General features: G+C 40.7%; 1 protein-coding gene across 3 annotated transcripts in view; it reads right to left on the bottom strand.

Annotated features, from left to right (window-relative positions):
- Positions 1-214: 214 nt before the first annotated feature.
- LOC125460895 (small integral membrane protein 29-like) overlaps positions 215-26,037 on the bottom strand; it is a 95,668-nt gene continuing 69,845 nt past the window's right edge. For 2 of the 3 annotated variants that reach the window (XM_059652245.1, XM_048549074.1), the window contains 3 exons: positions 12,386-12,491; positions 7,014-7,123; positions 215-1,351 (listed from right to left, as the gene is read on the bottom strand). In XM_059652245.1, coding sequence (XP_059508228.1) covers positions 7,040-7,123; positions 12,386-12,491 — 190 coding nt within the window. In that variant the 3' untranslated portion in view covers positions 215-1,351; positions 7,014-7,039. Of the gene's footprint in view, positions 1,352-3,429; positions 3,547-7,013; positions 7,124-12,385; positions 12,492-26,037 lie in introns of all 3 variants that reach the window. The other variant, XR_009446860.1, reaches the window with a different exon arrangement.

The raw sequence follows: 26,037 nt of genomic DNA, 5'->3' as shown, positions 1-26,037 counted from the left end.
CCATGGATGTTAACAGTCTGGGGGAACAGAGTCCAAGCGTGATGTCCTTTGCTAACCTTGGTCAAGACCAGGAAATTAGAAATGTTAGAACAGGAGTAGACCATTCAGCTTGTCAAGTGTGTTTACAATTCTAAGGAAGAATGTGAAAATGACCTCTAAAATAAACATTTCAAATCAAATCCATTGGTAATAACATAAAACCACAAAAGGTGACTTATTAAAAAAAGATGTTATTGGTTTTGATTACACTCAATGTGGTAATAAGTGATACAATTCAGAAGCTGCAAAATTACGGATTTTAACAAATTGAATACCCGAAGCACCACCCTACATCGAATATATTTTTTGTTTATATTACTATATGTCTTATTAAAGCATCTCATATGATTCAATTACATGCTTCATTTCAGTCTTTATTGTATTTATGCCGCTTTTAGAACATGTTCTATTCCATGCACGTTTGACCATACTGATGCATGCAAAATCTCTCTTCTGCACAAAGGCACGTTTAGTTAGATTGTGAACAAATGATCAAAAGTTCACTGATTCAAAAGTGGAACGGCACGAATTTAATGGTATTGCACATCTCATTAGAGAGATTGCACAGAATGACATAACTGTCACGTCTAACAGGGAATTGAAATGTGAACATCTTATTAAGGGACATATGGAAGTAAATTTAGATATCAGTGATAAATGGCATATCCAAACTATGACCTTATGTCACTTGTGGCCCAGAAGCTACAATAAGCTATCTGACAAAACTACTCATTTCCTATTTGCACTCTTGTTCCCTGCTATATATTTTGTCATCTTTGAAACTGAGATGTGTATATTTAGAATCATATTTACAAATAAATTCCTGGCCTGAGCACCAGATTTCACCAGTTTCAGCACCTTCAGATATAAACCAATCAATGGAACATTCATTCAAGGAATTGTTCCCACATGTCTTTAGGATAGATCGCTAAACACTCCACTTTGATCCAGAGAAGATTTCACCAAATGTTGCCACGAACTTTGTCTGAAGTAAACAAAATACACACACATTTTCAAACACAAATATACACAAGAAAAGCAAAATCTAATACAATTAATCTCCATTTCTTCGGTTTACTTGTACATAATTTCAAAACACAAATATATAGTTGAAAGATCCAGCTTTGCAACAAATACAGTGCCAAAATCTGGCATTTTAATTCAAAAACCACTGTAAAAATAGTTATTCTTGTAGCTGTTTAGTTCTACCAAGAGTTTCAAGATGATTCTACCAGGTGATCTGTTATGTAGCAACAGCATCAGTAAAGTTCAAATACTCAAATGTTCAAACATTGTTTTTCATTTTGTGCACCTGTGAAATGAGATAAATATATTGTAATATCACACACATATACAAAGGCATTTTAATCTTAGGTAAATACTACTTACATACAAAAATAGTGTCAGAGTTGCCATTTAAGAGTAGCTCCATACAAAATAGTTGCTATGCGTTTGCAACCCTAGCAATTGTGTTGTGAAACAACTGGGTCAAATGAGCTCAATTTTGATTTGGTGTGACATTCACACAAACACACCCAGCAGGGGAAGCTGGCATACTGACAGACTGACTTCCAGTTTCAGGGAACATTGCCACACATGGGTCACAGAAGTTCATGCAATGGAAACAAGGCCTACAGTGAACGTAGACCTCAACTGACTTTTCCATCTTAATGCAAAGATACTAAAACCAATAGCAGCATCCCCTATTTCCCCCGAGTTATAGAGTCATTCAGCACAGAAACAGACACTTTGGACCAACTTGTCTGTGCTAACCAGATATCCTAAACTGATCTAGTCCTATTTGCCATCATTTGGCCCATATCCCTCTAAACCCTTCCTATTGACATACCCATCCAGATAACTTTTAAATGCTGTAACTGTACCAGCTTCCACCACCTTCTCTGGCAGCTCATTCCACACACACACCATGTTCTGAGTGTAAATGTTGCCCTCAGGACCCTTTTAAAAAACTTTCCCCTCTCACCTTAATCCTATGCCGTCCAGTTTTGGACTCCCTGACGCTGGGAAAAAGACCTTGACTATTCTCTCTTCCATGTCCTTCATAATTTTATAAACCTCTATAAGGTCACCCCTCAGCCTCTGATGTTCCAGGAAAAAAAGCCCCAGCTTATTCAGCCTCTCCCTATTGCTCAAACCCTCCATTCCCAGCAGCATCCTTGTAAATCTTTTCTGAACCCTTTCAAGTTTAACAACATCTTTCCTACATTAGGGAGACCAGAATTGAATCCAATATTCTAAAACTGGCCTCGCCAATGTCCTGTACAATTGCAAAATCGATTAAAGATTGCAGATTGGATATCTCAGCTACTCATTGCATTCTCTCACTGAGCCATTGGAAAAGTTGTAATTTAATCTTTTTAATAAAGTAGAAAACTTTTTTAACTATATATGTGCAATCTTGTATGCAATATTTTGCAATATGTAAAATATATAGGTAAACAGAATCTAAGAAGTTGATCCATCACATACAGCCTCTAATGACCAGAAGATTAACCTAAGACGTACATCAGAATTTGTGTTGTCAAAAGCACCGAATTTTTTTTTATTGTTGATCAAGCTTGACCATATCAGCATATCCATAAAACAACTCTATTTTTTAAAAAATTCTTTCACAGATCAAATTACATAGTCACAGGCAACATATTTGTTATGGAAAGCAATATCAAATACTGGATTATGGGATTATCAATTCTAAAATTTCCTAAACTGAGACAATTCTGGAAAAAGCCTTCTACAAAGAGTTGTTTTGTTTTAACGTTGTATACATGGACTTCTGAAAGAGATGACTCATACAGGGTTAACATTTTGCAGAATAGTCAGTCCTCATGCATTATTCCAGACAGTAAGATAATATTGCTGTGCCAATTCCTGTTCTTTCAAGATATGTATACTATCCAGCAATGGCCATTTAACAAAAACCAGGAGTGATGCCTTCCCTCTCTAGACCAGTGAGTAAAACCAATGTTGTTGTTCTGTTGCTACACCAGCTATTACCACCAAATAAACCATAGTTAGGTCTTACAAAAAGATGCTGGCAAAGATACTAAAGCAGCTATAAGGTCATAACAGAACACAGGTATATCAGTCGAAAAATACACAGCTATGGGCTGTATATTTACTTTCCCAGTAATGTACCAGAGGTTATGTATCAAAAAGGTGAGTGGTTGCAACATTTTACTAATTAATTGTACGTCCATGAAGGTCAAGTTAAAGAAACAAAAAGTGAGAAACTGCATTTATCTAGCAACTCAGGATATCCCAAAGCACTTTACAATCAATGAAGAAGCTCTGAAGTGCAGTGCCATAATTGGAATGTGGATAATTAAATTAAATTGAACACTAACACTGTATGACTGTGAGTCAACTTACATTATTCACCTTTCTTTGTCACTCCTAAGATTCATTGCTATGTAGCTTTGCATCAATTCAATTACTGCAGCAAGATGTGCATCATGTTAAAGCTTAATTTTAATCTGCAGTCCATCCCTGCCATAAAAATAAGAAATGAATTTTACTTTAAATTAGCGCGAATTGACAGTCAAATCCTGGAATCACTCCACTTTAACCACAAGTTCTGCTAAATGTAGTGTCTACCAATCTGTTGAATCTTACCTACTCAATTAATTCCTAGCCTCAACCCAAAGTATTACAGTGGTATTCATCCAACAGCAAACTGGTCTTTTCAGCCTCATTTACACTGAGCCTCTGTTACTTTATATTCCCTTTTGCTTTGTAAAGCAGGGGTCAAAATAATTGATTATCAAGGAGTCTTCTTGATTTCCTCGAAGCTATTATTTTGTTCTCACTAACTCCTTCATTAGGTGAGATGCAGTCAGGTAGCAACATTACCTGACATAAAAACAAAGTGCGGAAGAAACTCAGCAGAAACTCAACACCTTCTGTGAACAGAGAAGCAGAGTTTATGTTTTGAGTCCAATATAGCCTCTTCAGAACTCAGTCATATCTGACTCAGAACATTAATTTTGTTCTTCTCTCTCCACAGAAGTTGCTGGGCCTGTTGAGTTTTTCTAGCACTTTGTTTTTATTTCTGATTTCCAGCATCTGCAGCATTTTGCTTTCAGTAATATTACCTTCTGTATTTGTGTTGACATATGGGGCATTTGGACTCAGAAGCAGAATTCATCCATATCCTCAACTACCAACCTGTCATTAAACCACAAGGTAAGCTTCAATTTTGCAGATATCAGTTTTAAATTGGCACAGGCAGCAACAGAAGTTTTCTTTTATTTGTGGACATACTTCACATGGTGCACATTACTGTGTAATGAATATGTAATCAGTGAGATCAGGTTTTCCTGGATCCCAGTCTGCGAGGTATTTATTGACAGGATCTTTTTGCAGCTTTTCTCTGTCTCTCCCTTAGCAGCTACTCACTTCCTACTATTTCCCCCACAACCCACCTGCTCAAAGCCATTTACTTCTTTCCTTGCCCAGTAGTCTCTCACTTATAGTGACCTCAGCCAAGCAAACTGGCTGCTCCAAACTCAAGGCCTTGCCAGCAGTACCTTCCCCCAGGCCTTGACCCACCCCCTTCCCTACCCTTTCTCACTGGCCTCGCTCAGCTATCTCAGCTCCCTAAGTTTCACAAGCCTTGCTAACCCTAGTACTTGTCCATGTGCTGCTCTTTCAGTCATAGTCTGTTTCCCTCCTGCATTTGAACCAGTCTTTGATTTGGTGCAGCACCTCCTTTCAAAACTTCTCAGTCATGGCATTAACATTTTTCTGATTAATCATTTCCATGGTTCAGTTTTTGGGCCAACTTGGCCACTTTCAGGCATGAGTTTGACTGTGCTCCTGTGTATTTTGAGCACGATGCAATCAGCCTTTTCCCTACCTTCCCACTCTAGCACTCAACAGCAAATTTTCAATGCTGTGAACGATGCTGCTCAAATAAGCTTGATTTTGAAAGATTCCCTTCCCAAGCTACATTTTTCAAAACTTGACCATCCTTGTTCCTAATTTTCCAAATTCCAAACCAAATGTCCTCCTGATTATAGCTCCCTAGCCACTATCACCTCTTGCTCTCTATGCTGTCATTCCCTTTTCTCTATTCCAATCTCCTACACTCCTCACTTTTTTCTTTTCCTCTCTTGCCTTACCAATCTTAACTCATCTCTCTGTGCTCTTTTTAAGTCTCTCATATTTCTCTACATCTTTCCTCTTTCACTTCCCCTCCCCATTTTCTGCACTCCCTCTTTCCCACTTCCTTCTCTTCCAACCACCCATTCATTGCCTGAACATTTGGGCTTTCATCCCTGCTCCTTAGCATCCTCACTCCTCCCATTCCATCCTAGTTATAATTACCCTCCTCTGCATTAGTTCTTTCCTCTTCTTTTTCTCCTTCCACACTCTCTTCCTTACCTTTTCATGCACACAGTTGTTTCTTCATTGATCGTCTGACCCCTTTTCTTCCTATATTCCACATTTTCTCTATCAACACCATTTCCCTTTTGTGTAAACCTCTATATATTCCTCTGCTGCTACATCTTCCCTTCCTATACCTATTCCCTTGTGGCTCCCCTTTTCAGGTTCATATGAGTCTAAAGTGAACATCAGCAAACAGCTAATTGGCAATAGTGGGGTCAATTAAAAGCACTATTGAGGACTCCATCAATTGGCTAATTATTAGGAAAGGATGACAAGATAGAGATTTGGCAGTTCAGATTTGTTCTGTATTTTTGTGGATACCTGAATAATTTTTTTACATTATCAGGAAGGTTCCAGTGCGATAGCTGCATTGGAATAACTTAGCCAGGAGAGGCAAGTCAATAGCTCCTATATGAAGAATCAGTAATTCAATACTTTAACAATTGTACAAATTGCAACAAAAAGTAAAGATTTTCAAGTATATCTACAGCTAAGTATTGAGTCAGAGACTGGTGGTGGAGGGTTATTTTTCAGACTTAAAGCCTGTTAGAAGTGGTGTTCCACAGGGATTGGTGCTGGGTTCATTGTTGTAGATTATTTATATAAATGACTTAAGAGGAGAATATAGAAGGCATGATTCTTAAGTTTGTGGATGAAACCAAAATTGTTGGTACAGTGGACAGTGAAGAAGGTTATCTAAGATTGCAAGGTGATCTTATTAGTTGGATCAGTAGGCTCAGTAGTGGTAGATAAAGTTTAATTTGAATAAATGCAAGGTATTACATTTTGGTAAAAACAAACAATTAAATGTAGGATGTTGGGTAGTGTTGTAGAACAGAGAGAACTAGGGGTTTAGGTATATAATTCTTTGAAGTCTGCAGACAGGGTGGTTAAGAAGGCATTTAGCGAGCTTGCCTTCATTGCTCAGACCTTTGAGTATAAGAGTTGGGAAATCATATTGAGGTTTTACAGGACCTTGGTGAGGTCTCTTCTGGAATACTGCATGCAGTTTCAGGTGCCCTGTTATAGGAAGGATATTATAATTTAGAAAGGGTTCAGTAGAGATCTACCACGAAGTTGCTGGGAATAGAAGGTATGAGTTATAAAGGAAACACTAGATAGACTGGGATTTTTCTCACTGGAGTGTAGGAGACTGAGAGGTGACCTTATAGAGGTTTAGAAAATCATGAGGGGTATAGATAAAGTAATGGCAGGGGTTTTTCTCCCCCCCTAGGGTGGGAAATTTCAAGACGAGAGAGCATATTTTTAAGGTGAGAGGAGAAAGATTTAAAAAAGACCTGGGGGCAATTTTCTTTTACACAGATTAGTTCATGTGTGGAGTGAACTTTCAGAGGAAGTCATGGACGCTGGTACAACTACAATGGTTAAAAGACATTTGGATAAGTACATGAATAAGAAATATTTGGAGGGATATGGGCCAAGTACAGGCAGGTGGAACTGGCTTAGTTTGGAATTATACTTGGCCTGCAAGATCTGTATCAGTGCTGGATGACTTTATGACTCATGGATACTTTTAGAGAATAAATTCAGAAAAACTGATTCACCTGCATCTTGGTTGCTAATATTTGGTTCAAAGCACATTGCCAGTATCTGAAGTGGAGACATGGCTATCATTCAGTCTGCTTGCTTTCTCATCTGAAGATTCATGATTATCCTGAAACAAAAATGAAGATTTTAAAAACTAAACAAGGCTGACAGACAAGATAGAAAAGTTATTTTTAAAAATTTACAGTCAATAGTTTAACATGAAAAGAGTTGGGAAGGAATAATCTCAACAATAACAGTGTGGAGCTGGAGGAATACAGCAGGTCAGGCAGCATAGGAGGAACAGGAAAGCTGAAGAAGGGTCCGACCCGAAACATTAACCTTCCTGCTCCTCTGATGCTGCCTGGCCTGCTGTGTTCCTCCAGCTCCACATTGTGTTATCTCTGAGTCCAGCATCGGCAGTTCGTACTAGCTCTGATAATCTCAATAATAACCAGTTTTGGTAGACTTGGAATGCAAAAAAATAAGGTTAATGCAGAAAATTTAAAACCATAATAAAAATACCCACAGTTTTAAAGCATTTCAGGTGTAGTAACACATTGGCCAATTAACTACTGAGCTATATAAAAAACGTGGGTGCAATTTCAAGGCTGTAAAGTTATTCCAACATTTGTACAATGGCAACTGATGCAACTATAATAACTCAATGTATCTATTGTTCTCCATACAGGTTCATTTTCCAAGAGGAGAATTGAATGGAAGGTAGGAACTGACATTTGTTGTCAGTTATAGTCATATAGCAAGCAATGATAATGATTTCGAGGTGCAGAGAGATCTAGGTGCTCCAGTGTTAAGAGTTATGCAAAGTTATTATGCAGAATCAGCAAAAAATTAGCAAGGCTAATTAGAATGCAATCCTTTATTACAGTAGGAATTGAATGTTCATCCACCTACAACCCAACTCCACCACCAAAGAGATATTTCCCTCCCCATCCTATCTGCCTTTCATCGGGACCACTCACTCCGTGACTCCCTCATTCACTCCACAGTCCCCACAGACCCCACCACAATGGGCACCTTTCCCTGCAATCACAAGAGGTGCTACACATGCCCCTACACATCCCCGTTACTTCCGGTCGAGGCCCAAGATAAACTTTCCATATCCGACAGGGATTCATCCGGACATCCTCCAAGCTGGTCTGCTGTATCTGTTGCTCCCAATGTGGTCTCCTCTACATCAAACATAGGCTCAGTGGTAGATTTGCAGGGTACCTGCACTCCATAAGCTGTAATTAACAACACTTTCTGGTTACTAACCATTTTAACTCCCCCTCTCACTCCCTGGGTGACAGGTCCATCCTGGGCCTCCTCCAGTGCCACAATGACGCCACATGCAAACTGCAGGCATAACACGTCATATTCTGCATTGGGAGCCTACAGCTTGATGGCCTAAACATAGAATTCACCAGTTTCAAAATCTCCCCACCCCTGGCCTCACCCCATGTCCAACCCCCCGTCTCATCCCTGCCTCCTTGATGTGATACATCTCCATCTCTTCCCAACCTATCTGCCCCACCATTCCCACTGATCAATCCCCACTACCTCTACATGCATCCATCTGTCACCATCCCACCTACTTGCCACCAGCATCACCCCATTTCCTCCATTTATTTCCCAGTGCTGAGAGAGGTCCAGGTGCAAAATGCCAATTCTCCTATTCCTCTGATGCTGCCTGATCTGCTGTTTCTCCATCTCCACACTGTACCAACTTGTACATGCAGGATATACTGCTTCACTTATACAGGGCATTGGTGAAAGCACATCTTGAATCCAGTGTTCAATTTTGGTCTCCTTATTTAATAAGGATATCAAAGAGTTGGAGATAGTTAAGAACAAATTTACTAAATGGTACCAGGAATGAGCAGGTTGCATTATGAGGAAAAGTTGGACAGACTGGACTTGCATTTAGAAGAATGTGCAAAGGCTTGATAAAAGCATATAGGATCTTGGATGATGATAGAGTTTTACAGTATGTAATTAATACTTTAACAGATCCATCAGAACATTATTCCTCTTACATTCAATGCCTCAACTAATAAAGGCAAGAATCCCAAATGCCTTTTTGGGATTCTTATCTGCCTGTCCTGCTGCCTTCAAAGATCTGTTGACAAGGATGCCAAGGTTCCTCTATTCTTTGTATGTCCTACAGTCCAATCATTTATCATGGATTCCATTGCCATGATGGTCTTTGCATCATCTCACATTTTTATAGATTTAAATGGATTAAATTCCATTTGCCACTGTTCTGCCCACCTCACCAGGGTGTCTATGTTGTCCTGAAGTCTAAGGCATTCCTTCTTGCTATTTATCACACCAGCAATTTTTTGTGCTATCTACAAACCTACTGGCTACATCTCCTATATTCATGTTGGATCACTAATGCACAATACAAATGGCAACAGCCCAGGCACTGAGCCCTGCAGTACACCCTGGACAAAACCTTTTCGTCACAAAAACCCTTTGTTATCATTCTCAGCCTGCTGCCACTAAGTCAATTTTGGATCCAATTTGCCAAATTGCTCTGGATCCCATGGGCTGTTAGCTTCTTGACCTGTTCCCAAGTGAGACATTGTCAAAAAATCTTTGGAAGTCCATGGTGACTACATCAACTGCAATACCCCCAACTACACACCAAATCACGTTCTTGAAGATTTCAATCAAATTTGTTAGATATAACCTGTTAGTTACTGCCAAAGTGGAAGTTTCACCTGGTGGGTTAGTCCAGAACTGAATAACACTGTTTTAAAAAAAAGGGGTCATCCTTGAAAGGCATAGGTGATGAGAGCTTTACTGTCTGAGAGCTGCGCAACTTTGGAATTCTCTGCCACAGAAAATAGTGAAGGCCAGTTGATTGAATACTTAAGGCTGTGGTAGATTGATTCCTTTCCTAACAAAAATCTAAGGTTATCAGGAGTAGCTTGGAATGTGAAACAAAAACAGGTCAGCCATGATCATATTGAATAGCAGAGCAAGCTCAAGGGACCAAGTGGCTTACTTCAGCTCCTAACTCACATGTCTGTATGACACAACAGAGTGACAGATCCAGAATAAAGACTTATGGTGAAGCCAACTTTAAAAAAAAACTTAAATTTATATACTGCCTTTTACAAACTGACGGCATACCAGAATGTTGTGTAAGTAATGAAATACTTTTAAGTACAGCGACTGTGGTAATGTAGGATATACAATGCACACGTCAAATTCCCACAATCAGCAAATATGATAATGACTGGGTAATCGGCTTTTGTGGACATGCGAAGACAAATTGAATCACTAAACCACCAGCCAACAAGCAAACATTTGTAATAACAAATCCTTATATCGTTGCATAATGAGTTGAAAACTAAGTATTTCAGCTTATTGTATTTATTTTATCATCATAAACGGTCACAAGAAAACACTAAGAAAAACTTGAAATACTCAGTTCTGATGCAAAGTCACAGACTCAAAATGTCAACTCCGTTTCTCTCTCTATACATATTGCCAGACAGATTGCTGTCTGTAGTTGAGCAGTTAAGAATGAGGGGCCACTTACTAAAGATTAAATATAATAGATTTAGAACAAAGAGCAGGAGAAACGTCTGACACTGAAAGTTGAGCTGACCGAATTGACTTGTACGGTCAGTAGTTGAGACAGAAACTATGTCAACATTTAAGATTAGATTGAATAGTTGGTTGAAGGAAAAGGGGTGATGGGATATGGGAACAGTGTGGGCAAATGTGATTAGAACTATTTGCTCACATGGAGGGTAAACAATGACAGGAACTATTTGGGCCAACTAAACTATGTTTATAGACAAATTTGGGTATAGCTCAATTTAAGGCATGTCAGTGGCTAACAGCCAGGGTGTGGGTGGGGTATATCTAACCATAATTCCTTATATGTTGTTTCTAATCTGTAATGAATTGATAAGGAGGCAGCAAGTACAGACTAGAAAGTTTCCCACGGAATCGAAATGAAAAAGAGTCACCATATTTTCTAAAAACATTTAAAAGAGTTATGAGAAGCAGCCTATAATCAGAGCACCTATTTGTCTGAAGAGCAGTGCAAGACACCAGGAGACCAGCAAATGTAAAAGCCCTAGAAAACAATACAATAGAGTTTTAATCATTAAGTCAAGGACTTATGGAGGTCATTCACTGCTAGGGTAATAGCTATTTCATTTAATGAACATAGATTACATAATTAATGGGCATCCATGGAAGTCTGGCATAAACTTCATATCCATAAAAATTGGCATGTGCATTAAAATATTCAATTTCTGTACCCAATTCTAAGTTGTTTTCACAGGTACTTTGGGAAAATCTTGTTCAATTAAAAAGATGTTTTGACAAATGTCTTGGACAAATAAGAACATCAGAGCTAGTTAACTTCATACTTTCTATGTAGGGGAGAGCAAAGAAAAATCAGAGCTAGAACTTGATAGGTCCCCGATAGAAGATAGGCAATAGAAGAATTGCACAAGAAGCAGCAGTCATTCAGTCTTACTCTCATTTTAAACTTGTTTTTGCTTTCATCCTATTTAAAATCTGACATATGTCTAACTTTTCCCGGTTCTGAAGAAAGATGATCAACTGGAAAAATTTACTCTGTTTCTGTCTCCATGGATACTGCCAGACCTGAGCATTTCCAAACTTTTTTTGTCATTATTTCAGATATCCACAGGTTTACAAAGGTGAAAAATGACAAATAAAAAAACTCTGGAATTGAAGTAAAGTAAAAGATTTAATACAGACATAATTAAATAAATGGCTTCTTTCAGTGTGCCAACATTGTAATGATTTTCAATTATAGAATGTCAACATCTTAAAGTATTATTTGTGAAATATGTAAAAGAACAGAACAACAGAAAGATGGAATATGCTTACTGAGACTTGTTTCTCTTTGCTAGATGCCTATTCTATTTTCTCTAATTTCCTGAAAAGCCCTACTCTTTCTAGGATAGTTCCATGTGCAAGAACTGTTATCATTTTTGTATTAGGCTACTCTGCAGGTGGAAGCCAAACCACAGAGTGTTCATAGGCTAAGCAGTCTTGGAGGAGATCAAAGCTAATCCCAATCTATCGCTGTCCAAGTACATGCAAGCACACTTTCCACCATAAACTGTTTGATAGCAATCAGAAGCAAGAACCCTGGCTGACTTTTCTTTTCTTGTTCACAGGGGAATGTGTCCAAGTCGAGCAGCATAATTCCTCTGCTGCCTGAGATAAGCTAAACTCAGAAACTGGAAACTGAGTCTGAGTTTTGACCTCTTATTAATATTGCCTTTACTCACCGGTACATTAAAAAAGAATTTTTCTTTAAGGTTCCACTGTTTTAGTCATCAAACTCATCTTGGTAAAATACATATTTTCAATAGATTTTACTTACTTTCCCTTCTCCACTGCGATCTAAAGATTCTTCTTCCACATCATTACGATCCTCACTGGGGTCATATGAGTAAATCGGCACAAGTTTGTTGCGTAGTTTTTCTAACCTTGAAACAACATAAAAGCCTTTTAAGAGAGATTAATCTTCAACCACTGAAGCAAAAAAAACTTAACTAATAAACATTCAATGAATATACAGCCTATTGTTATCATAGCTCTTTTAGTGAAGGTACTATCTTGAGCAAGACTACTGAACTCTGGATCATCAATCCTTTCATGTTACCTTCACCATTGGACACATCTTCCCAAAACAGTCAAGATACCTGGCTCCTGTGCACATTCAAATCATAGCTGAGAAATAGATTTCAATCTTCTCATTCTCAAATATATTTATGTGGGATTTATGTTATTAGTTGTAAAGCATTTATTTATTAGGAAATTATATTAAGGCTTTACATGACATTAACAAACAAACTTGTGTGTCTTTGTTGAAGGAAGAACATAATAATCACTGTAAATATTTTCTGAAGATTTTGCAAGACTATTCATTGGAAATATTTTTACAAGGTAGAGGGAGAGCTAACAAGTTAGTTAGCTTTGTCAAGTAGCAGTTATGTATCAAAATCACCAAAAGTAGATTATTTGATAAATTATTCATTGTTCATGAAGAGATTATCTACCAGTTTACCTAAGTATTAATGTTGGCTGCATTTTATAAGGAATTCACCGACTGTAAAACTTTATGACATTCTGAGGATGTAATAAGGCACTATATATATTTTTTTTATTCATTCACAGGATGAGGGCGCCACTGGCCAGGCAGCATTTATTGCCCATCCCTAATGGCCAGAATGTTAAGAGTCAATCACATTGCTGTGGGTCTGGAATCAGGGCCAGATATATACAAACGTTTGCTCTTTATATTGAAACCACTGCATCTGCTAACTTTGCTCAAGCCATTTTCTATCTTTAAGGAGACTAAAGGGCATTGATCTTTGCATTTCTCTACATTCAAGCCTTTAAAATCACAGGATCTTACTGATGTTATTTCTTTCTCCTTTTCATTTACAGGTTTGAAATGACAGAGCAGCAGCTCTGTGGGAGTTGATTCTTTTTTGCACTTTCAGATCTAACATACAAGGTAAGTAGACCTCACTTTATATTGTGCAATCTTCTCATTTCACTGTCAGCACAAGCAATGACAGATGAGCAGCTATCCTCTTTTAGTGAATTGAAACGGCATAGAATACTATGTTCACTATTCTATTAGGAATAAATTTGCTTCCGAAGAAAAGTCTATGGCCATTTTTCTATAGGCGATGGACGCACATGACAGATGGCATCAGTACAGAAGTGTGACCCCCAAAATGTAAGTGTAATGAAAAGAACAGTATGAGTTCAACATTATAAATGACTTAATCTTGTATCTGTGATAATAAAATGTGAGGCTGGATGAACACAGCAGGCCAAGCAGCATCGCAGGAGCACAAAAGCTGACGTTTCGGGCCTAGACCTTTCATCAGAGAGGGGGATGGGGAGAGGGTTCTGGAATAAATAGGGAGAGAGGGGGAGGCGGACCGAAGATGGAGAGAAAAGAAGATAGGTGGAGAGTAGAGTATAGGTGGGGAGGTTGGGAGGGGATAGGTCAGTCCAGGGAAGACGGACAGGTCAAGGAGGTGGGATGAGGTTAGTAGGTAGATGGGGGTGCAGCTTGAGTTGGGAGGAAGGGATGGGTGAGAGGAAGAACAGGTTAGGGAGGCAGAAACAGGTTGGACTGGTTTTGGGATGCAGTGGGTAGGGGGGAAGAGCTGGGCTGGTTGTGTGGTGCAGAGGGGGAAGGAGACAAACTGGGCTGGTTCAGGGATGCAGTTGGGGAAGGGGAGATTTTGAAACTGGTGAAGTCCACATTGATTCCATTAGGCTGCAGGGTTCCCAGGCGGAATATGAGTTGCTGTTCCTGCAACCTTCGGGTGGCATCATTGTGGCAGTGCAGGAGGCCCATGATGGACATGTCATCTAAAGAATGGGAGGGGGAGTGGAAATGGTTTGCGACTGGGAGGTGCAGTTGTTTGTTGCGAACTGAGCGGAGGTGTTCTGCAAAGCGGTCTCCAAGCCTCCGCTTGGTTTCCCCAATGTAGAGGCAGCCACACCGGGTACAGTGGATGCAGTATACCACATTGGCAGATGTGCAGGTGAACCTCCGTTTAATGTGGAATGTCATCTTGGGGCCTGGGATGGGGGTGAGGGAGGAGGTGTAGGGGCAAGTGTAGCATTTCCTGCGGTTGCAGGGGAAGGTGCCGGGTGTGGTGGGGTTGGAGGGCAGTGTGGAGCGAACAAGGGAGTCACGGAAAGAGTGGTCTCTCCGAAAAGCAGACAGGGGTAGGGATGGAAAAATGTCTTGGGTGGTGGGGTCGGATTGTAAATGGCGGTAGTGTCGGAGGATGATGCGTTGTATCCGGAGGTCGGTAGGGTGGTGTGTGAGAACGAGGGGGATCCTCTTTGGGCGGTTGTGGCGGGGGCGGGGTGTGAGGGATGTGTTGCGGGAAATACGGGAGACGCGGTCAAGGGTGTTCTCGATCACTGTGGGGGGAAAGTTGCGGTCCTTGAAGAACTTGGACATCTGGGATGTGCGGGAGTGGAATGTCTTGTCATGGGGGCAGATGCGGCGGAGGGGGAGGAATTGAGAATAGGGAATGGAATTTTTGCAGGAGGGTGGGTGGGAGGAGATGTATTCTACGTAGCTGTGGGAGTCGGTGGGCTTGAAATGGACATCAGTTACAAGCTGGTTGCCTGAGATGGAGACTGAGAGGTCCAGAAAGGTGAGGGATGTGCTGGAGATGGCCCAGGTGAACTGTAGGTTGGGGTGGAAGGTGCTGGTGAAGTGGATGAACTGTTCGAGCTCCTCTGGGGAGCAAGAGGCGGCGCCGATACAGTCATCAATGTACAGGAGGAAGAGGTGGGGTTTGGGGCCTGTGTACGTGCGGAAGAGGTACAGTTCCCATTATCTCTAATCTTGTATCTGTGTCACTTTTCAATATTTAGCAAATGTTTAACTGTTTTTGGTAGTGAAGTCAAGTCAGGAGCTAAAATCTGTTCATAGATTTTATCTGGTCAATGCTGAGCACCAAGTATTGATTAAATACAGGAATTTGGCCATTTTGGGAATGTCCAGCAGCTTTAAGCAGATGAGTGACTTAAAGGTGGGTAATGGGGTCTCTATTGAAGGAAACAACATCAAAAGGCAGATGCGATAATCATGAATTAGTTCATGATATCCATAATCTGCAATCTGTGACAGTGCTGAAGTATAGAACAAAGCAGAGGAACAACAAATAACCCAAAATTTAACACCACAGCCCTTGCCTTTCAAGGTGTGGTCAACAGGAGTTCTAATCATTGTAAGTTGATAACGATGGTGGTGGTGATTTAGCTATAAAAGGAGAAACACATGTGATTATAACAAACTTACCAGATAGGGAGACTGATGTTGTGAAGTAGCACTGTGACACATTAAATAGGTCTTTTTTTAAAAACAGTGTATACAAAAAGTATACACGAAAACACTGGTTAAAAGAAAACCTTGCATCTATCCAGCACGTTTCATAACTAGCAGGTATTCTAAAACTATTTATAAACAATGAAACCATTTTTTCCGGGATAGTCACTTTTGTAGCATAGGAAAAGCTCACGCTCTACATGCACAGCAACCTTTCACAAACAGGAATATGATAATGGCCAGACAATCTGTAACATACATTCCCTTACAACAATTTGTTCTTTCACAACATACACTTTAACAAATTCCTGCTCAAACTTATATTTTCAGCTTTCTATGAATTGGATACTAGTTTCAAGGTGTTTATCCCGGTTGTAGTACTTGTGTCTGTTTCGAAGTTTGGATGTCTAAAACATTAAGAAGGCTGCAATGTGGATTAAGAGCCATATTACCAAAGCAGAAAGACAAAGTCTTGGAGGGGTCAGGGCAGAGTGTAATTGGTTACAGTTAAGAGAAAACTAAGGAGCAGAGGTACCATTAGACTCTGAGATGCATTATAAAAGTCATCAGCTACTGAGACATTTTTTGAGGAAAATTATAGAGAAGTGCAAAAAAAATAGTAATATGGTGGGAGTCAGAGCCATGCAACATGGAAACAGACCCTTTGGCCAACTCATTCATGCCAACCAGGTTTCCTAAACCAAACTACTGCCATTTGTCTACATTTGGCCCGCAACCCTCTAAACCTTTCCTATCCCTATACCTGTTAAATGATGTAATTTCAACAGCTGGCAAGAACTCTGCATCACCTAATTTTTGGAAGACCTGCTGAATTAAGTCCAATCAGCCATCTAAATGGGAAATGGTTTGCCTTCCTCAAGATAAAGGACCTGGGGAACAGATGTCTACCCAGCCAAGAGCTACTGGCCAACTAATCACCTGCAGCTTTTCATTACATTGCTGGAAAGACAGTGGATGCTGCTGGTACTACACCTACTCAAGGTGGCTCCACACCATTTCAGAACAAACATTAAAGCATGTTGCACAGACAAAACACATCTTAAAGAAATAACAGACAAGGGGAATGCAGTGGATGTGGTGCACATGGGCATTCAAAAACAAGGTGCCATGTTAATCTTAAAGATTACAGCTTGTGTGGAGTTGAAGAATAGGTTACACTTTGAGTTGTGTGCATAGTTCTGGTCTCCATACCACAAAGAAAAACTTGAAACATTGGAAAAATATAGTAAAGGTTTACAAAGATGTTACTAAGAAATGAGGATGCATATTTTTAAAAAGACTGCATAGGCAAGGATAGAAATTTATTTTTGAAACCAAGTTGTGCAGGTAGAGATAAAAGCAGGAGACAGAGTTATGCTCTGGATCAGAAGCGAGCTTCACATGCAATTATATTCTTCCTATTTATTACAGATTCATGAGTGAGTAAGATGCCGAGTTACACATTCTGCCAGCACCCTGAGAGAACCTTAAAGGCTTAAACACCCAGGAGATAGATTTAAAACAGTACCTAAGCAGTCCTTCACTGTCGGGAACCGCCTCCACCCATTCCTGAAAATTTCAGAGCTCTGCCAAAAGACAGCACCATGCTCTGGTGACACCACCTTACAAGTCCTCTTACAAGGCCAAAAAATAAGAGAGGAATGTGATGTTTCCAAAGAATTGCAACAGGATGCTATCCAGAGTGACCCAGGCACCCAGTGGGAACCAAAGAAGAGAATGGAGACACTATGGACGAGGATGAATGATCTGCTGCTTATACCAGGCCAAGTGCCACTGTGTTCTCAATGTTTCATACCGTTATGAATGTGAGTGAGCATTGTAAGGTACTATTAAACACAAATATCACACAGAAGATTGGGGGCCAGATGTCTCCATCCAATGACTCATGTGCAAAGTAGAACATAGAACAGTACAGCATGGGATAGACGCTTTGGCCCACAATGTTGTGCTGACCTATTATCCTACTCTAAGATCAAAACTAACCTGCATACCCTTCATTTTACTATCATCCATGAGTTACTTAAATGTCACTAACGTATCTGATTCTACTACCACCACTGTCTATGTAAAGAACCTACCTCTGGCATCTTCCCACACCCTCCTCTAATCACCTTAAAATTATGTCCCCTCGTTTCCACTGTCATTTCCACCTTAGGAACAAAAGTGTTTGGCTATCCATTCCATTATTCCTGTCATCATCTTATACACCTCTATCAAGTCACGTCTCATCCTTCTTTGCTCCAATGAGAAAAGCCCTAGCTCCCTCAACATTTCCTTATAAGACTGGCCCTCCATTCCAGGCAGCATCCTGCTAAATCTCCTCTGCACCCTGTCTAAAGCTTTCACATCCTTCCAATAACAAGGTGATCAGAGCTGAACACAATATTCCAAGAGTGGTCTAACCTGAGTTTTATAGAGCAGCAGCATAACTTCGCGACTCTTAAACTCAATTCCCCTGCCAATGAAAGCCAACACACCATATGCCTTCTTAAGAACCCTATCAACTTGGGTGGCAACTTTGAGGGATCTATGGATGTGGACCCCAAGATCCCTCTGTTCCTCCACACTGCCAAGAATCCTGCCATTAACCCTGTATTGTGCACTCAAATTCGACCTTCCAAAGGTGAATCACTTCACACTTTTCTGGGTTGAATTCCATCTGCTACTTCTTTGCCCAGCTCTGCATCCTGTTAATGGCCTGTCACAAACTACAACAGCCCTCCACACTATCCAGAGCTCAACAACCTCCGTGTCATCGGCAAACTTACTAACCCACCCATCCAAGTCCTCATCCAAGTCATTATTAAAGATCACAAAAAGCAGAGGTCTCAGAACAGATCCCTAATGAACATCACTGGTCACTGAGCTCCAGGTTGAATACTTTCCATCTATTACCACCCACTGTTTTCTATTGGACAGCCAATTCTTTATCCAGACAGCCAAATTTCCCTGAATCCCATGCCTTCTTACTTTCTGAATGAGCCTACCATGGGGAATCTTTATCAAACGCCTTGCTAAAATCCATATACACCACATCCACTGCTCTACCTTCACCAATGTGTTTTGTCACATCCTCAAGGAATTCAATAAGGCTTGTGAGGCATGAACTGCCCCTCATAAAGCCATGCTGACTATTTCTAATCAAACTATGCTTTTCCCAATAATCATAAATACTATCTCTCAGAACCCTCTCCAATAATTTGCCCACCACAGAAATAAAACTGACTGATCTGTAATTCCCAGGATTATCCCTGTTCCCTTTCTTGAACAAGAGGATAACATTTGCTACACTTCAGTCATCTGGTACTATTCCAGTGGACAGCGAGGAAGCAAAGATCATCACCAAAGGCCCTGCAATCTCTTCCCTCACGTCCTGTAGTAACCTTGGGTGTATCCCATCTGGCGCAGTGGATTTATCTAGCCTCATGTTTTCCAAAATTTCTAGCATATCCTCCTTCCTAACATCAACCTCTTTCACTTAAATGCACCAACTCATGTTGCACCACCAGCAATAAAATGCAACTGCCTTTCACGGATCTGCAAAGTTCACATTTAAAACTAGAAAGGAGCTACAACACTATGCAGCTCAATGAGCTGCTTGGGAGGATTTAAAGGAGGAAGGGGGTAGGGGTGGGATCCAGGGAGATAGTGGGGAAAGACAACAGTCTGAGACTGATACAGTTGAGACAAGGAGTAAATCAAACAATCAGGGTTGGCTGTAACAAAGCAGAGAACAAGGTAAGACTGATAAATTAAACTGCATTTATTGCAATGCAAGAGGCCTAACAGGTAAGATAAACTCAGGCATGGTTGGCAACATGGCACTTGGGTATCATAGCAATTGCAGAGTCATGGCTCAGGAATGGAGTGGGCTGACAGCTTAATGTTTCAGAGTATAGATTCCATTGAAAGGGGAGCAAGAGAGGACAGGGGTGGCTTTTTGATTAAGCATATCAGCTGTACTTAGGAGGATATTTCTGAGAATACGTCCAGGCAAGTTATTTTGGTGCATCTGAGAAAGAGGAAAGGTACGATCACCTTACTGGGATTGTACTATAGATCCCCCGTTAGTCAGTGGGAAATTGAGAAACAAATTTGTAAGGAGGTCTCAGTTATCTGCGAGAATAATACAGCGGTTATGGTAGAGGATTTTAATTTTCCAAATATAGACTTGGGACTGCCATAGTGTTAAGGGTTTAGATGGAGAGAAATTTGTTAAGTGTGCACAAGAAAACTTTCTGATTCAGTATGTAGCTATACTAGAGGTGGTGATAAACTTGACCTACTTTTGGAAAATAAGGCAGAGTAGGTAACTGAGGTGTCAGTGGGGAGCTCTTCAGGGCCAGTGACCTTAATTCTATTAGCTTTAAAATAGTGATGGAAAAGGATAGACCAGATCTAAAAATTAAATTTCCAAATTGGAGGAAGGCCAATTTTGACCCGATTAGGCAAGAATTTTTAAAAGTTGATTGCGAGCGGATGTTTGCAGGTAAAGGGATGACTGGAAAATGGGATGCATTCAAAAATGAGATAACGAGAATTCAAACCACAGTATGTTCTGTTAGGATTAAGGGAAAGGCTGGTAGGTGTAGGGGAGTGCTGGATTACTACAGAAATTGAGGTTTTAGCCAAAAGAAAGAAGGAAGCATACGTCAGGTATTGACAGCAGTGATTGAATGAATTGCTAGAAAAGCATAAAGGCAGTAGGAGTATACTTAAGAGGGAAATCAGGAGGGCAAAACAACGACATGAAATAGCTTTGGTGAATAGAGCTGAGGAGAATCCAAAGGCATTTTACAGATACATTAAGGACAAAACAGTATTTGGAAGACAATACGGCCCCTTAAAGATCAGCAAGGTCATCTATGCGTAGAACCACAGGAGACTGGGGAGGTACCAAATGAGTATTTTGCATCAGTGTTTACTGTGGAGGAAGATATGGAATATAGAGAACGTGGGGAAATAAATAGCGACATCTTGACAATGTCCATATTACAGAGGAGGAGGTCTGAGCATCTTAAAACACATAAAGGTGGATAAATCACCGGGACGTGATCAGGTGTACCCTAGAACTCTATGGGAAATGAGAGCTGGGCCCTGGCTCAGATATTTGTACCATCAGTAGCCACAGGTGAGGCGCCAGAAGACTGGAGGCTGGCTAACGTTGTGCCACTTTTTAAGGTAGGTAGTAGGGAAAAGCCAGGGAACTATAGACTGGTGAGCCTGACATTGGTGGTGACTAAGTTGTTGGAGGAAATCCTGAGGGGCAGGGTTTACATGCATTTGGAAAGGCAAGGACTGATTTAGGACAGCCTACATCTCTTGGTGTATAGGAAATCGGGTCTCTTGAACTTGCTTGAATTTTTTGAAGAAGTGATGAGGACGACTTTTGAAGACAGAGCAGTGGATGTGATCTATGTGGACTTTAGTAAGGCATTCGGCAAGGTTCCTCATGGTAAACTGGATAGGAAGGTTAGTTCAAATGGAATAGAGGGAGAACTAGCTACTTGGATACTGAACTGGCTCAAACGTAGAAGACAGAAGATGGCAGTAGACGGGTGCTTTTCAGGCTGGAGACTTGTGGTCAGTGGCATGCCACAAAAATCGGTGCTAGGTCCACAGATTTTTAATCAATTAGATAAATGATTTGAATATGAACATTGGAGGTACAGTTAGTAAGTTTGCAGGTGACACTAAAATTGAAGGTGTAGTCGACAACAAAGATGGTTACCTCAGAATACAATGGAACCGTGATATGATGGGCCAATGGGATGATAAAATTGGCAGACGGAGTTTAACTTAGATAAATGTGAGGTGCTGCATTTTGGAAAAGCAAATCAGGGCAGGGCTTATATACTTGCTGAACAAAGAAGCCTTGGAGTGCAGGTTCATAGGCCTTGAAAGTGGAATCGCAGTAGATAGGTAGTGAAGGCGACATTTGATATGCTTGTCTTTATTGGTCAGTGCATTGAGTATAGGAGTTGGGTGGTCATGTTGTGTCTGTACAGGACATTGGTTTGGCCACTTTTGGAGTATTGTGTGCAATTCTGGACTGCCTGCTATAGAAACGATGTTGTGAAACTAGAAAGGGTTCAGAAAAAGATTTTAAAGGATGTTGCCAGAGTTGGAGATTTTGAGATACAAGGAAAGACTGAATAGACTGGGGCTATTTTCCCTAGACTGTCAGAGGCTGAGGGGTGACCTTATAGAGGTTTATAAAATCATATGGGGCATGGATAAGGTAAAGAGACAAGGTCTTTTCCCTGGGTGGGGGAATCCAAAACTTGAGGGCATAGGATTAAAGTGAGAGGAGAAAGATTTAAAAGGGACCTAAGGGACAATTTCTTCAGGCAGAGGGTAGTGCATGTATGAAATGAGCCACCAGAGGGAGTGATGGAGGTTGGTACAATTATAGTATTTAAAAGTCATATGAATGGATATATGAATACGAACAGTTTAGAGGGATATGGGCCAAATGCTGGCAAATGGGACTAGATTTATATAGGATACCTGGTCTGCATGGACGAATTGGACCAAAGGATCTGTTTCCGTGCTGTATATCTCAATGTCTCTGTGACCCTTTATCAGAACTTACCTACACATCTGATAGTTTCTCACCAAATGCTTGCATGGAACAAGAACACAATCAGAAAAGATTCAGAATGAAACCTCACAGAAATATCAGGAACACATATCATGAAGCCTTATGGATCTCCTTCAGCTCCAGTTCTTTGACAACACCAAGCTAACTATCAAATCAGAACCTTTTACTTCCTAACTTCTACCATACATTATGGTTATCAGTATTGCACATTGACAATTAAAGCTTAGCGGACTAACATCTCTATCTGCATCCATCAACGCAGGAATAGTGCTCGTGTACTCATGCTAAAATCTCTAAACTATTTTCTTCTTCTGCAGGATGGAGTGCCAGTGGTGAATACCTGGCATAAGGCTGCTACGAGCTTTGAGGAAAAAGTTGCAAAGAATGCAGGCAAATGACGGGAGAAGGCCTGCGCTGAGGGTGAAGGCAAACTGGATGTGTGCAACCATTGAGCCAGAAAGTCTCCATACTGCAGATCTCCCATATGCCCATCAAGCATAATAATAAAACTTGCGTAAGACTGGCAGATCACAACATTAATAAACGTTTGTTTTTCTGACAGCCTTCAGATCTAATAAAAAGTCCAGACAAGGAAAGAACCTACAGGCAAATCTTCCAGTCCCATACAGTAAAACTGAGGAGGAACAATTGGAACCATTGGAGGAAACATCATCAAGGCATTCCACCTCACACTGACCAGCATAGAGACTTCCATTTTGGTGTGTAATGTATCCGGAATAGGCTCAGAATCATAGTCTGGTTAGCACAGCGTTGGCAGGCACCCAAAACTACAAGATGAAGAAATGGCTGAGCTCTCCTCTGGCAACTCAGGACAGTTGGAAAACAGGTCCCAACTGAACTCAGTATAGATAAATGAACCTCTGCACTTGGCCATTAATGACCTTACAGAGATATTGGGGAAAACAAAAGAATATCTGGCAGTAGTGACAGAGATCACATGCAGACTGGAGTGTAGAGCATTAGACTGCTCAACCTTTGGGTGGTACTGTGGCTCCAACATGCAAATGCATGGCTATTTCCAAAGACACATGGGTAGTCACAGTGGGCAGCCAGGTCTTGTAGAATAGTCAGTACATGCTGGATATGTGCTTGGATCTTCACTCCACTGCACATGCAATGGATACTTTTATTTAATGACCCCGATCCGAAAAAGAGTAAGATGCCATTGTACACCAACTGGGAGGAGCAACTGCGACTGCTGAGGCGACACCAAGAATTAATGGTAGGAAAAGAATGATGAAAAAATACTGATGCCACTTTGGGCGTTTTTCTGTACAGCAGGACATTTCAAACAATTACAGCCCTTTAGATGACAATCCTGTCATCTATTTCTATCTGATAAGATATCTGATCAATGAAGTTTTCCTTTATCGACTACTATGAGAATTGTTCATTATACTAGACAATCATGTGCATCATCTGCAGCAGTAAAGCTCTTATTCACGGATAATAAAATGTGAGGCTGGATGAACACAGCAGGCCAAGCAGCATCTCAGGAGCACATTATCTTGGAATCTCCAGCATCTGCAGTTCCCATTATCTCTGAAGCTCTTATTCACCTCTGTTCTTTGGGAAGAACATAATTCTGGGAAGTAGGAATTTAAGCCAAGGTAACAAAGTGTGGAGCTGGATGAATACAGCAGGCCAAGCAGCACAAAAGCTGACCCTTCGAAGGGTCCAGGCCCCAAACATCAGCTTTTGTGCTCCTAAGATACTGCTTGGTCTGCTGTGTTCATCCAGCTCCACACTTTGTTATCTCAGATTCTCCAGCATCTGCCGTTCCCATTATCTCAGAGGAATTTAAGCAAGTTGGATGAGATTAGGAAGTCATTAAGCATAGTGTCAGCCTTTTACATCTCTATGATAGCAGAATAAACTAAGTGAACTAAGCCTGCAGAACTCTATACTGATGCACTGGCCAACAAGTTATTGCTGTAAAGAGGAAAAAAAAAATCCACAAAAAAGAGAGTATTTAAGTTTCACAGTTATAAGACAAGAGTTCATTGAGGACAGGAGTTCCTCACAAAAAAAAAGTTGCCTATAATTTCAGAGCCTCTATAAATGTTCATGCAAAGTCATTTGACCTCAATTCCAGCTGCTATCAGGTTCTCATGTCTCTGTCTGTCTCATCTCACTACTGCTCTGCCTGCTTTAGCATCCTCATCCACAACTCTGACTCCCTTAGCATCTTCAGCACACATTTCTTCTCCTTCTCCAAAGAGGCATTTAGTTGGTCCATCATCCCCTCTTGTCAGTTGTCAACCCGCCACACAGCTAGGTGGTGCAGCAAATGTTCCTCCTAAACAGTCTGGGCAATGGATGCACATCTTCAGAAGGCTAACTGTCTGTTCAATAACAGCCACAGGAGGTGTGCTACTTGCTATCAATCTGAACGCTGGGGTTGTTAGCTAAGCTTTTTGGGTGCTTGTGCACGTGCACAGCAAACATTCATCATGGGAGCTTGGCAGAATATAAGCTTTGTGACAGTTCCCTGGTTAATGTGTGCACACTGACAGGAATTGTTACCTCTGCTCACAAACTAACTGGAAATTGAGGAAATGAAATCCCTTTCTGCTCTAGAATCTGGCTGAATGATGGCATGGAGCTCCACATGCACATAGTTAATAGTCACTTATACCTGAAGGAACCTAGTGATGGATTCAAACCTGACATCTCTGGCACTGTGTTCTGAGGAACGATCACTGGACCCAAAACGTTAGCTCTGATTTTTCTTCAGATCTACCAAACCTGCTGAGCTTTTCCAGCAACTTCCGTTTTTGTTTTGATTTACAGCATCCGCAGTTCTTTTGTTTTTTTACATCTAGCACCTTGACTTCTCTGGGTCAACGATGAATGGGCCAAACTGTATTTCTTTTCTGTAAGGGTCATCGATGAACTCTCAAATGTACTTATGAATTGCCAGTTGAAAGATACCACATGTCCCCAGCTGTGGTCTGAAAGAAGCCAATGGGCAGTTAGTGCTGCTATGATTTTCATTGGCACTAGCATAACATTTCTTCTAAAGCCTAGCGGCTGCAGATCTGCTTATGGTAAATGACACATGTAGATGATGGCTTCTCCACTCAAGTGAAGACTGTCTTTCACTCATCTGCAAGCAACAGCAATGCATTTTTTATAACTTCAGTAAACTAGTCATTGTTGCTGAAGGCCCATGTTCCTCTCTTCATGTGCTGTTTGCTCATCTACAGCTGCAGCCTCCTGAGCCCCATCTCTGCTTGTTGTGATTGCTCTTCCCTCTTTAGCATCCTTATCAATGCTAACACGGCTAACAGATTAAGTAGGTCAAACCTGTGGCAAGGAAATACGATCTGTGAAGAAATATCTGTAATGAAACGGGAAGTTTCCATTTGAGATGTGATATCATTAATGTAGCCTTTGGGCCTTTATCAGACTGCTCATGTGTAGGGTAGTAGACAAGGCTACAGGGCAGGCTATGATGAAGTAGATCCTCTAATGCATGTGGTGATTAGCACAATGTCACTCTTGTCCT

This window comes from Stegostoma tigrinum, chromosome 18, assembly GCF_030684315.1.
Source record: "Stegostoma tigrinum isolate sSteTig4 chromosome 18, sSteTig4.hap1, whole genome shotgun sequence".
NCBI lineage: Eukaryota > Metazoa > Chordata > Chondrichthyes > Orectolobiformes > Stegostomatidae > Stegostoma > Stegostoma tigrinum.
This window is presented reverse-complemented; position numbering and strand designations above follow the sequence as displayed.